Raw genomic sequence first — 13,633 nt, forward strand, 5'->3', positions numbered from 1 at the left:
GGTAATGCCGCCAGGAGAGCCGTGCTCCACTACGACAGGTAATGCCGCCAGGAGAGTTGTGCTCTACTACTACAGGTAATGCCGCCAGGAGAGCCGTGCTCTACTACTACAGGTAATACCGCCAGGAGAGATGTGCTCCACTATGACAGGTAATGCCGCCAGGAGAGCCGTGCTCCACTACGACAGGTAATGCCGCCAGGAGAGATGTGCTGTACTACTACAGGTAATGCCGCCAGGAAAGCCGTGCTCTACTACTACAGGTAATGCCGCCAGGAGAGATGTGCTCCACTATGACAGGTAATGCCGCCAGGAGAGCCGTGCTCCACTATGACAGGTAATGCCGCCAGGAGAGATGTGCTCTACTACTACAGGTAATGCCGCCAGGAGAGATGTGCTCCACTATGACAGGTAATGCCGCCAGGAGAGCCGTGCTCTACTACTACAGGTAATGCCGCCAGGAGAGCCGTGCTCCACTATGATAGGTAATGCCGCCAGGAGAGATGTGCTCTACTACTACAGGTAATGCCGCCAGGAGAGCCGTGCTCCACTATGACAGGTAATGCCGCCAGGAGAGATGTGCTCTACTACTACAGGTAATGCCGCCAGGAGAGATGTGCTCCACTATGACAGGTAATGCCGCCAGGAGAGCCGTGCTCTACTACTACAGGTAATGCCGCCAGGAGAGCCGTGCTCCACTATGACAGGTAATGCCGCCAGGAGAGATGTGCTCTACTACTACAGGTAATGCCGCCAGGAGAGATGTGCTCCACTATGACAGGTAATGCCGCCAGGAGAGCCGTGCTCTACTACTACAGGTAATGCCGCCAGGAGAGATGTGCTCCACTATGACAGGTAATGCCGCCAGGAGAGCCGTGCTCCACTACGACAGGTAATGCCGCCAGGAGAGATGTGCTGTACTACTACAGGTAATGCCGCCAGGAAAGCCGTGCTCTACTACTACAGGTAATGCCGCCAGGAGAGCCATGCTCTACTACTACAGGTAATGCCGCCAGGAGAGGTGTGCTCCACTACTACAGGTAATGCCGCCAGGAGAGCCATGCTCTACTACTACAGGTAATGCCGCCAGGAGAGCCGTGCTCTACTACGACAGATAATGCCGCCAGGTGTGCTCTACTACTACAGTTAATGCCGCCAGGAGAGGTGTGCTCCACTACTACAGGTAATGCTGCCAGAAGAGCCGTGCTCTACTACTACAGGTAATGCCGCCAGGAGAGGTGTGCTCCACTACTACAGGTAATGCTGCCAGGAGAGCCGTGCTCCACTACTACAGGTAATGCCGCCAGGAGAGCCGTGCTCCACTACTACAGGTAATGCCGCCAGGAGAGGTGTGCTCTACTACTACAGGTAATGCCGCCAGGAGAGCCGTGCTCTACTACTACAGGTAATGCCGCCAGGAGAGCCGTGCTCTACTACGACAGGTAAATACTATAAGACCAGGAGGGGCAAGAAAATTAGTTCAGTAGCACTACTCCAGCACTGCCATTAAAAAAAAACAACAACAAGAACAATGGAGTAGTGCTTTAAGTCAAAAGCAATAGCAGCTATATGAAAGAATTACACAGATTTTACAGCAGTAAAATGATAAGGAAAAAATGAATTTAGAAAATTTAATTTTACATTTAAAGAGGAAGTTTCAGTTGATATTTTTTCCATAAACCTTCAATTGGTGATGTTCCACTGATTTTGAAAGATTTTTTTTTTTTTTCTTTGGTGCCCCTCTTCCCAAAGCGATGATCCCAGGTAAAAAGGTGCACATTTTCCCTCCAACCAGCTGGGACTGTACCACAGAACTTACCTGCGGACACGGCCATGTTTGATTGGTCAGAATTAGAATAGAAAAAGCAAACCCTCACAGAGAAGTCCCGTGGTACTCGCCCAGTTGAGTGGAAGGGACAACTTGCACATTTCCAGGGAGCATAGGGTTGGAGCAGAAGAAAGAAAAGAAAAACTTCCAGAATCAGTGGAGCGGCACCTATGAGGTACTCGGCCTGAATGAAAAAACCCAGTGGAAGGAAGTGAAGAAAAACGAGAATCAGAGAACAATATCATTTACCACATCTTTTAATGACGGTTACTTAAGAAATCATTTACTGCAAAAACAACATAGTGAAATAAAATGTCACAACACAGTGTTACAGCACAAACTGGTATAAAACTGTAACGGACAGCACGACTTAGAACAGTCACGCGAGGGAACAGGAGACTTCGTAAAGCCCCGCTAAATAGGACACCTCATTGTGTGGAATGTGTGAGATAGGAAGGAGACCTGACAGAGCCAAGGTTACAACGCAGAACATTGTGATAACATTACAAAAGGTACACACACGAGTTGAGCAATAAGTAGAGGCCGAAAGCTCTTTATTGTCAGGCAATGAATATAATACGGCTTGGCAACAAGCCATCCCGCGTTTCATAGCACTGGGCTATAATAGCATCTATTGTTATGGTTTCAAAACTTCAGTTTAAAGATACTTTGTAACTTGCATCAGACGCTTTTTTTTTGTCAGGTTGATCAAAAATGGGACCGTTATTCCTGACTTTAGATGATGGAAACAAGCTATAACATACTTGTACCCGGTAACAGAAGTCCCCACAAGAATAGCGTCCTAAAGACCAGAGGCTGTCCAAACTAAACTGCAACCATATTCCATGCCGTCCCGACCTGAACATATGCCCAGTTCCAAAATGATGGTGTACCACACTGGCACAGAGCAGATTAATCACTGGAGATTTGTGATGTATTTTCTTCCTTACATTCTCTGCCTAAGGCCACGTTCACATGTTCAGTATTTGATCAGTATTTTACATCAGTAAACCAGGAGTGGAACAATCAGAGGAAAAGTCTAATAGAAACACATCACCACTTCTGTATTTATCACCCACTCCTGGTTTTGGCTTACAAATACTCATGTAAAATACTGACCAAATACTGAACGTGGCCTATCCCCATACATGCCATTGCCACTATAGACCATTGCATCTATGCATGCACATTGCTTATACTAGTCTTTTGGCAATCCATCAATCTAGCTTATAAAGCATCAAGCAACACTAATCAAAGGAAACAATAGGTTTCCAATCCAGTGCTTTCATTAAAATATGTAGCATATGCATATAAAAATCATTTTCTGACGCGTTTTGAGTCTGTATGAGAGTCACAGATCCTGAGAATCGTATAGACTCAAACCAATAGAAACCTATGCCATGCTGAATGCAACTGAACATGAAGATCAACAAGATGTGGCGTTGTCAGCTCCCCTGTAATTTCTGACCAAGGACGTCCCAGATGTGCTGGATGGGAGACGCTGCAGGCCATGGTAGCACATTTAGGCCACACAGGCTGCTCACTGCAGCATGAACAATATTTGGCCTGATGGTTTACTGTATAAAAATGGCCTCATGGGACACTTATGTTCCTTTGTGAATGCTTCTTCATAACGTCGCCTCCAGGACAACATCCGGCTGTCACTGCGCCCAAGGCAAAAGCAGGACTCGTCACTGACGAGGGTAGACCTCCATTCCAGCTTCCATTGCAGTCTAGCTCTGGACCATGATAGTCTTTCAGAGAAGTGGCTTGAGGTCAATGGCACTGTAACTGGATGTCTGACGCACAACCCAATGTTGTGCGAATGCCTTTTGATGATGTGGGGTTCAGACAGGTTCTCAGGATGCAGTGACGACACACGAGACTGAGTGTGATTTGGTAATTGGTAATAAATATTTATAAATTGGTGCCGCTGGGGCTGTGCTGAACAAATCAAATGGGCAACAACAAACTGTCCTCGCAGGGACTCAATAACATTTACAACACTTTTCCTTATACTAAATGTGACTAATCCGGCTAGTCCGGGTGTTGTAGGCCACGTACGGCCGAACTAAGGGTCCTTATTTCCTATGGACAACTTATCCTTCCAGGCATCGTTCAGGATCGCAGATGCGGCCGCTCAGAGGTCGCTGATGCGGCTGCCTTGACGCCCCGATGTCCCGGGATGATTTGGATTCGATGGGCCCTGGAGGATCTGAGCTGGTGGGGCACGACAGGCCCTGAAGAATCTGTGCTGGCGGGGCACAACAGGCCCCGAAGAATCTGTGCTGGCTGGGCACAACAGGCCCTGAAGAATCTGTGCCGGCGAGGCACAACAGGCCCTGAAGAAACGGTGCCGGTGGGGCACAACAGGCCCTGAAGAAACGGTGCCGGTGGGGCACAACAGGCCCTGAAGAATCGGTGCCGGTGGGGCACAACAGGCCCTGAAGAAACGGTGCCGGTGGGGCACAACAGGCCCTGAAGAATCTGTGCTGGCGGGGCACAACAGGCCCTGAAGAATCTGTGCTGGCGGGGCACAACAGGCCCTGAAGAATCGGTGCCGGTGGGGCACAACAGGCCCTGAAGAATCGGTGCCGGTGGGGCACAACAGGCCCTGAAGAAACGGTGCCGGTGGGGCACAACAGGCCCTGAAGAAACGGTGCCAGTGGGGCACAACAGGCCCTGAAGAATCGGTGCTGGTGGGGCACAACAGGCCCTGAAGAATCTGTGCTGGCGGGGCACAACAGGCCCTGAAGAAATGATGCCGGTGGGGCGCAACAGGCCCTGAAGAAATGAAGCCGGTGGGGAACAACAGGCCCTGAAGAAATGATGCCGGTGGGGCGCAACAGGCCCTGAAGAAATGATGCCGGTGGGGCGCAACAGGCCCTGAAGAAATGATGCCGGTGGGGCGCAACAGGCCCTGAAGGAATTATGCTGGCGGGGTGCGGTGATGACGCAGTCTCTAAATCTACCGTTCACCAGTCTCTGCCCAGAGTCCCTCAGCAAACCAGACGGGGGCCTCTACTGCCGCCTGTAGTGAGGTGGCGCCCCCTGGGGCCGGTGATGACAGGACCGCAGTTGTGGAAGAAGGCAGGGGGGCAGTGTCCTGACCGCTGTAATGGAATGGTCTATAGTCACAGCGGTCAGTGGAGGTCGTGGACTTGTCACAGCAGGACGGGAAACAGCGGGGGGCGGCTGTATGCGACCGTATGAGGGGAGCGGCCGCCGGTGCAAGGCTCTCACGTGTCACTAGTCGGTAAGTCCGCAGCTTTCCTTTCACAGGGCCCTGTTGGTCTCTCCACAACACTCCGTTCGCTCCCTCGGTCCTCTCTGTCTCACCCGACTTCTTATCTGTTGTCCGGCTCTCTGTCAACTGCCACTTCAACGCGCCCCCTGCTCCTGTTAAGCTTGCCCCGCCCCCTGTTTCCCTGACAACTTCAGTCAAGTCTTTTCTTTTACTGTCCTCCCAGCATCGTTCCCTCAGGAACCCTGATGGCGGTCCCCTGGGCACCTGCTCCTTCACTGTCTGGGAGTCCTCCTCCCCACAATGGTTTGTGTAGACACTGGACTTAGCCTTAGTATGTGACGTCTAATTTCATTACAGTACAGCATGGATCACTACGCTCCATTCCTTCAGTCTGAGATGACAATGTGGGCAAGACCATGAAGAGGCCTTCAAGACACCGGTCCTACTCCCAGGATTAAGTGTGAGGTAGCATAATGTAAACCAGCTGGACCCCTCTAGTCTTTATTCCAGGTACATTAAAGAGCTCGGTGTTACATTACTTTGATTGTGAAACCAGTTTTAAAAAAAAATTTCCCAGTGTCCCAGAAGCCATTTTTCAAGACAACAATTCCAGGCCTCATGATGCTCCTGATACGGTGTGTAGCCTGTGTGGCCTAAACGTGCTACAATGGCCTGCAGCACTGAGGACTTGTCTCTCATTCAGCACATCTCAGATGTCATTGATTGGCAATTACAAAGGGAGACGCCAGCAGCGGATCTTGATTATTTGTGTCTCAAGTACAGTCGGCGTGGCACAACATTCCTCAGACTACTAATACACTCATTGACTGTTGACATTGAAGTTAAGTGCGGGCATTTCTGCATTTTGCAATCATACTCCATACTGAAAAAAACTGATATTTTGAAAATTTTGCTTATTTTTCATTATTCGCATATCATTAACAAGCCTGTGATTTCCATAATTCCACAACTTTTCCATCTTCATATAGTAATTTTAGTGTTGAGAAGTCCATGAGGTTTCTATACACAGTACAGACCAAAAGTTTGGACACACCTTCTCATTCAAAGAGTTTTCTATATTTTCATGACTATGAATATTGTAGATTCACTCTGAAGGCATCAAAACTATGAATTAACACATGTGGAATTATATAATTAACAAAAAAGTGTGAAACAACTGAAAATATGTCTTCTATTCTAGGTTCTTCAAAGTAGCCACCTTTTGCTTTGATTACTGCTTTGCACACTCTTGACATTCTCTTGATGAGCTTCAAGAGGTAGTCACGGGAAATGGTTTTCACTTCACAGGTGTTCCCTGTCAGGTTTAATAAGTGAGATTTCTTGCCTTATAAATGGGGTTGGGACCATCAGTTGTGTTGTGCAGAAGTCTGGTGGATACACAGCGGATAGTCCTACTGAATAGACTGTTAGAATTTGTATTATGGCAAGAAAAAAGCAGCTAAGCAAAGAAAAACGAGTGGCCATCATTACTTTAAGAAATGAAGGTCAGTCAGTCCGAAAAATTGGGAAAACTTTGAAAGTGTCCCCAAGTGCAGAGGCAAAAACCATCAAGCGCTACAAAGAAACTGGCTCACATGAGGACCGCCCCAGGAAAGGAAGACCAAGAGTCACCTCTGCGGCGGAGGATAAGTGCATCCGAGTCACCAGCCTCAGAAATCGCAGGTTAACAGCAGCTCAGACTAGAGACCAGGTCAATGCCACACAGAGTTCTAGCAGCAGACACATCTCTACAACAAGTGTTAAGAAGAGACTTTGTGCAGCAGGCCTTCATGGTAAAATAGCTGCTAGGAAACCACTGCTAAGGACGGGCAACAAGCAGAAGAGACTTGTTTGGGCTAAAGAACACAAGGAATGGACATTAGACCAGTGAAAATCTGTGCTTTGGTCTGATGAGTCCAAATTTGAGATCTTTGGTTCCAACCACCGTGTCTTTGTGCGATCAGAAAAGGTGAATGGATGGACTCTACATGCCTGGTTCCCACCGTGAAGCATGGAGGAGGAGGTGTGATGGTGTGGGGTGCTTTGCTGGTCACACTGTTGGGGATTTATTCAAAATTGAAGGCATACTGAACCAGCATGGCTACCACAGCATCTTGCAGCGGCATGCTATTCCATCCGGTTTGCGTTTAGTTGGACCATCATTTATTTTTCAACAGGACAATGACCCCAAACACAGCTCCAGGCTATGTAAGGGCTATTTGACCAAGAAGGAGAGTGATGGGGTGCCACGCCAGATGACCTGGCCTCCACAGTCACCAGACCTGAACCCAATCGAGATGGTTTGGGGTGAACTTGACCGCAGAGTGAAGGCAAAAGGGCCAACAAGTGCTAAGCATCTCTGGGAACTCCTTCAAGACTGTTGGAAGACCATTTACGGTGACTACCTCTTGAAGCTCATCAAGAGAATGCCAAGAGTGTGCAAAGCAGTAATCCAAGCAAAAGGTGGCTACTTTGAAGAACCTAGAATATAAGACATACAGTATTTTCAGTTGTTTCACACTTTTTTGTTAATTATATAATTCCACATGTGTTAATTCATAGTTTTGATGCCTTCAGAGTGAATCTACAATTTTCATAGTCATGAAAATAAAGAAAACTTTTTGAATGAGAAGGTGTGTTCAAACTTTTGGTCTGTACTGTACGCACATATAATGTGTGTGTATATGCACATATAAATATAAAATATGCCCACATACAATCTACTTCTTTGACCTGTATGTTTATTTAGCAGTAGGGAAAAGTTTTATTTAGGGAATTTTGTAAATCTAGAAAGTAATCCGCTGACAATCTTTCTAAATTTCATCTTCTACATTGGTTTTGTTGTAAACAAACCCTTTAATCATTCATCGACAGTTCATCCCTAAAATGCTGAATCAATTATTCCCGTTTCTATTTCCTACAAAACACAGATTACCAGGAATTGAACAAAATAAGCTAACGTAGCAATCACCAGGAAAAGAAAGGCAATGACTCGTAAAACCATAGTGACCATGCACACCGTAAGAGAATTGTACAAAAAAAAAAAAAAAAAGCTGCATTGCGGGAATCCAGTGGAAGTAAAAATAAATGTTTTTCCTGCCAAATACCAATTTTAATGACTCAGAATATATATATTTTTTTTTTCCTTTCTCAGTAGGCTTACCCTAGGAGATGTTGCCCACGTGTAAAGGCCCCTTTACACTTAGCGATGCACCAGCGATCCCGACCACGATATGACCCGGTCAGGATCGCTGGTGCATCGCTAAATGGTCGCTAGTGAGCTGCCAAACAGGCAGATCTCACTAGCGACGCAGCGACACAGCAGCGGTCGTTACTTACCTTTCAGACACGGCGACCATGACGTCCTCCTGTCCGCGTCCACAGGTCGCTCGTCGGCGCCAGCAGGAAGCGCCAGACGAGAAATGGACCTGCACGATCAGCAATCGCCAGCGGGGGAGCCGGTCGGAGACAAGTATCACACATAGCGATATCACTAGCAATATCGCTGCTGCGTCACAAAACTGGTGACGCTTTAGCGATATTGCTAGCGATATCGCTATGTGTAAAACCCCCTTAAATTTACTTCTATTTATCACTCATGTCATGAAGCCAATCTCTATCTGCCATGGTGATGTGAACGCAATAGTGACGTCACATTACTCTGGTGGTGACCGGCCTTCGGACAGTAAATGGGCATGAAGCCTTAAGTGACAACAGGTCATGACACTTGGTTGTATATAAGAGCCATTGGGGAGTGCAGAGTCAGCCTTTGGTGGGAACTCTGTAAGGGTTAAATATTGAAATATTTGATAATTTTTTTGTAATACTCTGTAATCCTTTGTAAGACCATATGAGGAGTAATGAATGACTATAGATGTGGCAACACTTTGTTGTCTAAAGATCCCCATCTTTATGACATGGTCTAGTTTAGAAGAACCATTTTCAAATACCCTATAAGTCATGTAAGGTCACGACTAGTGATGAGCGAACGTGCTCGAATAATGTGTCAGAGTATCTTGGGCGTGCTCGGATAATATGTTTGAGTCTCTGCGGCTTCATGATTCGCGGCTGATAGGCAGCCACAACACATGCGTTGCCCTTTCGTGATGCAATCCCCGCAGGTGTTGCGACTCGCTAACAGATGCAAAACATGCAACCGCAGGGACTCGAACATATTATCCAAGCACGCCCAAGGCACTATGACAACACGTTATCTGAGCACGTTTGCTCATCACTATTCACGACATTTGTCCATTGCTAAAACACCAGCATCTAAGAGTGGCCTTCACTCCAGAGGAACATTAATGATTTTAATGGAAACTGCCATTGCTAATTTCACCACTAGTGGCGCTGTAAAAGTCAACACTAAACACCAACAATCAGCAAAGATTTCAACTTTTTTCTAATTCTCAGTATTGGAGCTCTTGTAATTGGTTTATAATCAGGGATCGTCCCAACAAAAGGGGACTGTCTGATGTGGACAAACCCGTTAATAAAACCAAGAATAAAACAAACATTTTAATTCAAGAAAATGGCTTGTATTGTTGTAATCCATGGTGACTAGCTGCAACTTCCAAGAGTGCAAGTACAGAATGGACTTTTTAACCTGTAGTAACGGTAGGCCCAGGATTAAGACATTGGTGACCTAACATGCGGGGATTGCCTAGTAAACAGGCGAGCAAGCAAATAGCGCAACTGCAAGAGAGACACAGATTTATGACATCCAGACTCTTGAGGATACAGGATTTTTGTAGGTGATGAAACACAAAATGACGACGGATCTATACAATGGACTTACTTCAAGAGGAAGTGAAACTTCTCATTGTAACATGACTTTATTTCTTTGATTGGGTCAGTGGGTAACCTGCGAAGAGAGAAACAAGTTTTAATCCACAATAAATCTAAAATTCACGTCTGCACACAACGGTAAACGTAAAAATGTACCGATCTAGAGCGATTTCTAACATTTGTCCATATTATTTGATTAACACAATACAAGGCAGGGATTCTGCACTGCTATATGTATTATTAATTATAATCTCAGAATGATTGTGAACACCGAGTAACAGCCATCACCCGAATTTGACACTTTTTAAAGAGGCTGTCCAGCAAAACAAATGTTTTCTATTGGGTATGAAATATTTTAATTCAACTTATAAAACGTTAATCAACAAATTTATTCTGTCCGAGAGGCTTAATAAAGTGTGCGCAGGAGCAAGCTGCACCAAAACCATTAAGGGGTGTGCGCCAGTTAGTGAAAGTGGTGCATCTTCATTTGTCGGCGGTGCTCAACAATGTCCTTCCTGGAGCAGCTCACTTTAGAGCAACCTACTTTAGTTGGTGAAGCTGGAAGGATGGGGCCAAAAGTAGCAAAGTTTTTGCAGAAATACAATTTGCGCCAAATGTTTGCAACATTTCAAAATAGTTTTACACCAGAATTCTGGTAAAAATCTGATTGTTGAATCTGGGACATAATCCTTTACATTTCTACTCTAAAAAGATCTTGAAATATTTTTCAGGAAATAGAAAAACATGGCCTCAAAGTAGGGTTGGATGGTGCAATTCCCTTACACAGGCAAGATCTTTACTTTTTTATTCTGGAAAACCGCTATTCATTCATTTTCCTATGGTGGAAGATAACTAAAAAGACATATTCAACCCCGGAGAAACTGTCGTCACAATACAGAATTCAAAGGAAATATAAACAGAAGCGGAGCGGCTCCTGAAGAAGTGACCCGCAATAATAATATTGTCAGTGTTCTTCAGCAGTGTTTAGGTAATGTGTACAAAGTAGTTAAAGATCAAGCAGGTGAAAGCCCTGTCCAAATAAACTTAGGCCCTATAATGCCTCCTAACGTCATCTGAACCGGTCGATAACCGCGGGTTCGGCATACAGTCTAAGGTAAATGGAGGTCTCCCAACTCTCCCTTGACAAATAATGCTGGGGGAGGAAGGAATCCAGCATGCCTGATTCCGGAATGCCAATCCTTTCATTCTCCACAAGATAAGCCACCACAAGAAGAGTACAGCAGCGGCTCTCTCGTACCAATGCTCGGCAGAGTGAGCGCTCCAGAATATGGAGGACTTGGGACAGACAGCCGCCAGCTGAACGTTTGCAGAGACATTGTTTGGCAACAGCTATCTACTGTGTATAGGGCTCCTTACTGTCTAAAAGGATTGGGGATGAAGATACACAGTCGGAAAAGAATATAAATTACTTGGCTCAGTTGAAAGTCATTTGATGAATTACTTAATAATTGGGTTTTTAAAGATTACTGGTAATAAATGTGTTATTGGTGAAGATAAAAAAAGACTGACTGTGACTAGGCATAGAAGACAAAGAAGGGAGTCCAAGGACAGAATTTTCAACGAAAGGGTGGAAGGTTAGACGTGCTCTATAAAGTGGAGCATACATGACCAAAAACTAGGAAACCCAGGACAGAATAAAGTCTATAGTAATAGACCGTGTCAAAGCCCAAAATAAGGACCGTGATTTCTGAACCAACCGTATGTCCCCTGACCCTCATAAGGCAGTCGAGTTTCTTGTCAGTGAAGAAAAAAAATCTGCAGCCTAAAAAATTTCAGCGAGACACAGGCAGCAAATAATAGAAAGCCCATTGACAACTGGGCATTGTACTTCCATGGCCTGGTTGTACACTTGGCAAGTCAGATTAGTCAGCTAGTAGTAGATCGGTGCTGCAGCATAAAGAAATGTTAAAAAGTGTGCTGAAAAAACAGGTAGGACAGAAGATTTAGTCCTATTCAGGAATCACTGAGGGCGGGTTCGTGGGTTCATCAAGTTAGTGGCTGCTAGTCTCCATTGTCACATCTGTGCTGTGAGAGGAGTAGTTTAGTGGAGAGCAATTTGCAGAATTAGTAGGGAGCAGCCTAGTAGAAGAGGGAAGCAGAAATAGTGGACTGTTGGGAATCTGTTATTTGGAGACACTGTATTAAGGGGAAACCAGTGCTACAAGGTGTAGGAGATAGTGATGATCAGAACTGTGTGATCACAGAACGGTACTACTACATGCCATGTGAAAAACACTTAACTTGCAGATATGGGGATAATCTGCTGGATACTAAAGAGCCTCATCACTGGGAGGAAAAGAACTTTAAGGGTATGTGCACACGTTGTGGATTCGTGTGCGGAATTTTCCGCGCGGAATCTGTTATTTTTGGCAGAATCCGCAGGTCAAAATCCACGCGTTTCACCTGCGGATTTAGTGCAGATTTGGCATGCGTTTTTACACCTGCGGATTCCTATAATGGAATGGGTGTAAAAACGCTCCAGAAGCCGCACAAAGAATTGACATGTTCACGGCGGTTTTTATTTCCCACAGATTTACATTGTACTGTAAATCACTGGAAAATCCACTGCGGATGCGCAACGTGTGCACATACCCTAATCCTCCAGGCAGCGTTCGGAGTTCAGTCATAGGGAGGCACCGATAGGCGTTTGCTCTTGAGGAGTGGGCCAAAATACCTGTCGAGGGGTGCAGAAGTCTCATCGACAGTTACAGGAATTGTTTGATTGCAGTGATTGCCTCAAAAGGTTGTGCTACAAAATATTAAGTTAAGGGCACCATCATTTCTGTCCAGGCCTATTTCATGAGTTTTATTTTTTAAAAATTCTGTGGAGCCATGGTTGAAAAGCAATGTCTGACTTTCATTCGTTCATTTTCATAGATTTTTGATTTACTATTACTTTTGTCAGATTCAAGGTATTTTTGTCACCATTGTGGGTTTTCTGTCATTAAACGAGGGGAACCAACAATTTTGACCACGTGTGTAGCTAGCAGATAAAACTGTTCTGTTTTACCCACTGTATTATTCTGAGATATGGATGGCTTAAATATGAACATGTACAGTAGGAGTAGGGTGGGCCCCTGAAGTAAATTCCACCTGTAGGCCCTAGTCCCCTCAGTCCGACCCTGACTACGTCTATGACACTGATAACTAATGTTACATTGTGTCTGTAACTACACCGTATATAATGAAAGGATGAGTGTTTTATTTTATTCCTTCTTCCACATTTGTTTACTAAAGGTGCTGACAACCTCTTTAAGGGGAATCTGTCACCAGGTTTTTGCTACCTCATCTGAAAGCAGTATAATGTAGGGGCAGAGACCCAGATTTCAGCAATGTGTCACTTACTAGGCTGCTTGCTGTAGTTATGATAAAATCCTTGTTTTATCGGCTTCAAATCTAGCAGTTCTCTAACTGCTGAGCGCTGTATAACCCCACCCACACCACTGATTGGAAGATTTGTCCGCTCTATACATGGGCAGAAAGCTGCCAAGCCAATCAGTGCTGGGTGGTGGGGTTATATGACGCACATGAATATGAAGGACTACATGGCAGCACAAAGGAAGGTTTACTAGTGATGACCTCCTGCTGATAAACAAAAGATTTTATCAACACCACAACAAGCAGGCCAGTAAGTGACACATCGCTGGAATAAATGTTTCTGTCCCTTCATCATGCTGCTATCAGACTAGGGGCAAAAACCTGGTGAGAGATTCAGTATTTAACTTATTATAGATTACGGTAATATATATGCA

General features: G+C 45.4%; 1 protein-coding gene across 3 annotated transcripts in view; it reads right to left on the reverse strand.

Moving 5' to 3' along the window:
• The window catches only part of ST3GAL6 (ST3 beta-galactoside alpha-2,3-sialyltransferase 6), a 171,519-nt gene that overhangs the window by 61,413 nt on the left and 96,473 nt on the right, over positions 1-13,633 (reverse strand). For all 3 annotated transcript variants that reach the window (XM_073584403.1, XM_073584401.1, XM_073584402.1), the window contains one exon: positions 9,871-9,936. In XM_073584403.1, the coding sequence (XP_073440504.1) occupies positions 9,871-9,936 (66 nt within the window). The remainder of the gene's footprint in view (positions 1-9,870; positions 9,937-13,633) is intronic.

Source organism: Dendrobates tinctorius, unplaced genomic scaffold (assembly GCF_039654945.1).
Source record: "Dendrobates tinctorius isolate UK_male_01 unplaced genomic scaffold, ASM3965494v1 ptg000084l, whole genome shotgun sequence".
NCBI lineage: Eukaryota > Metazoa > Chordata > Amphibia > Anura > Dendrobatidae > Dendrobates > Dendrobates tinctorius.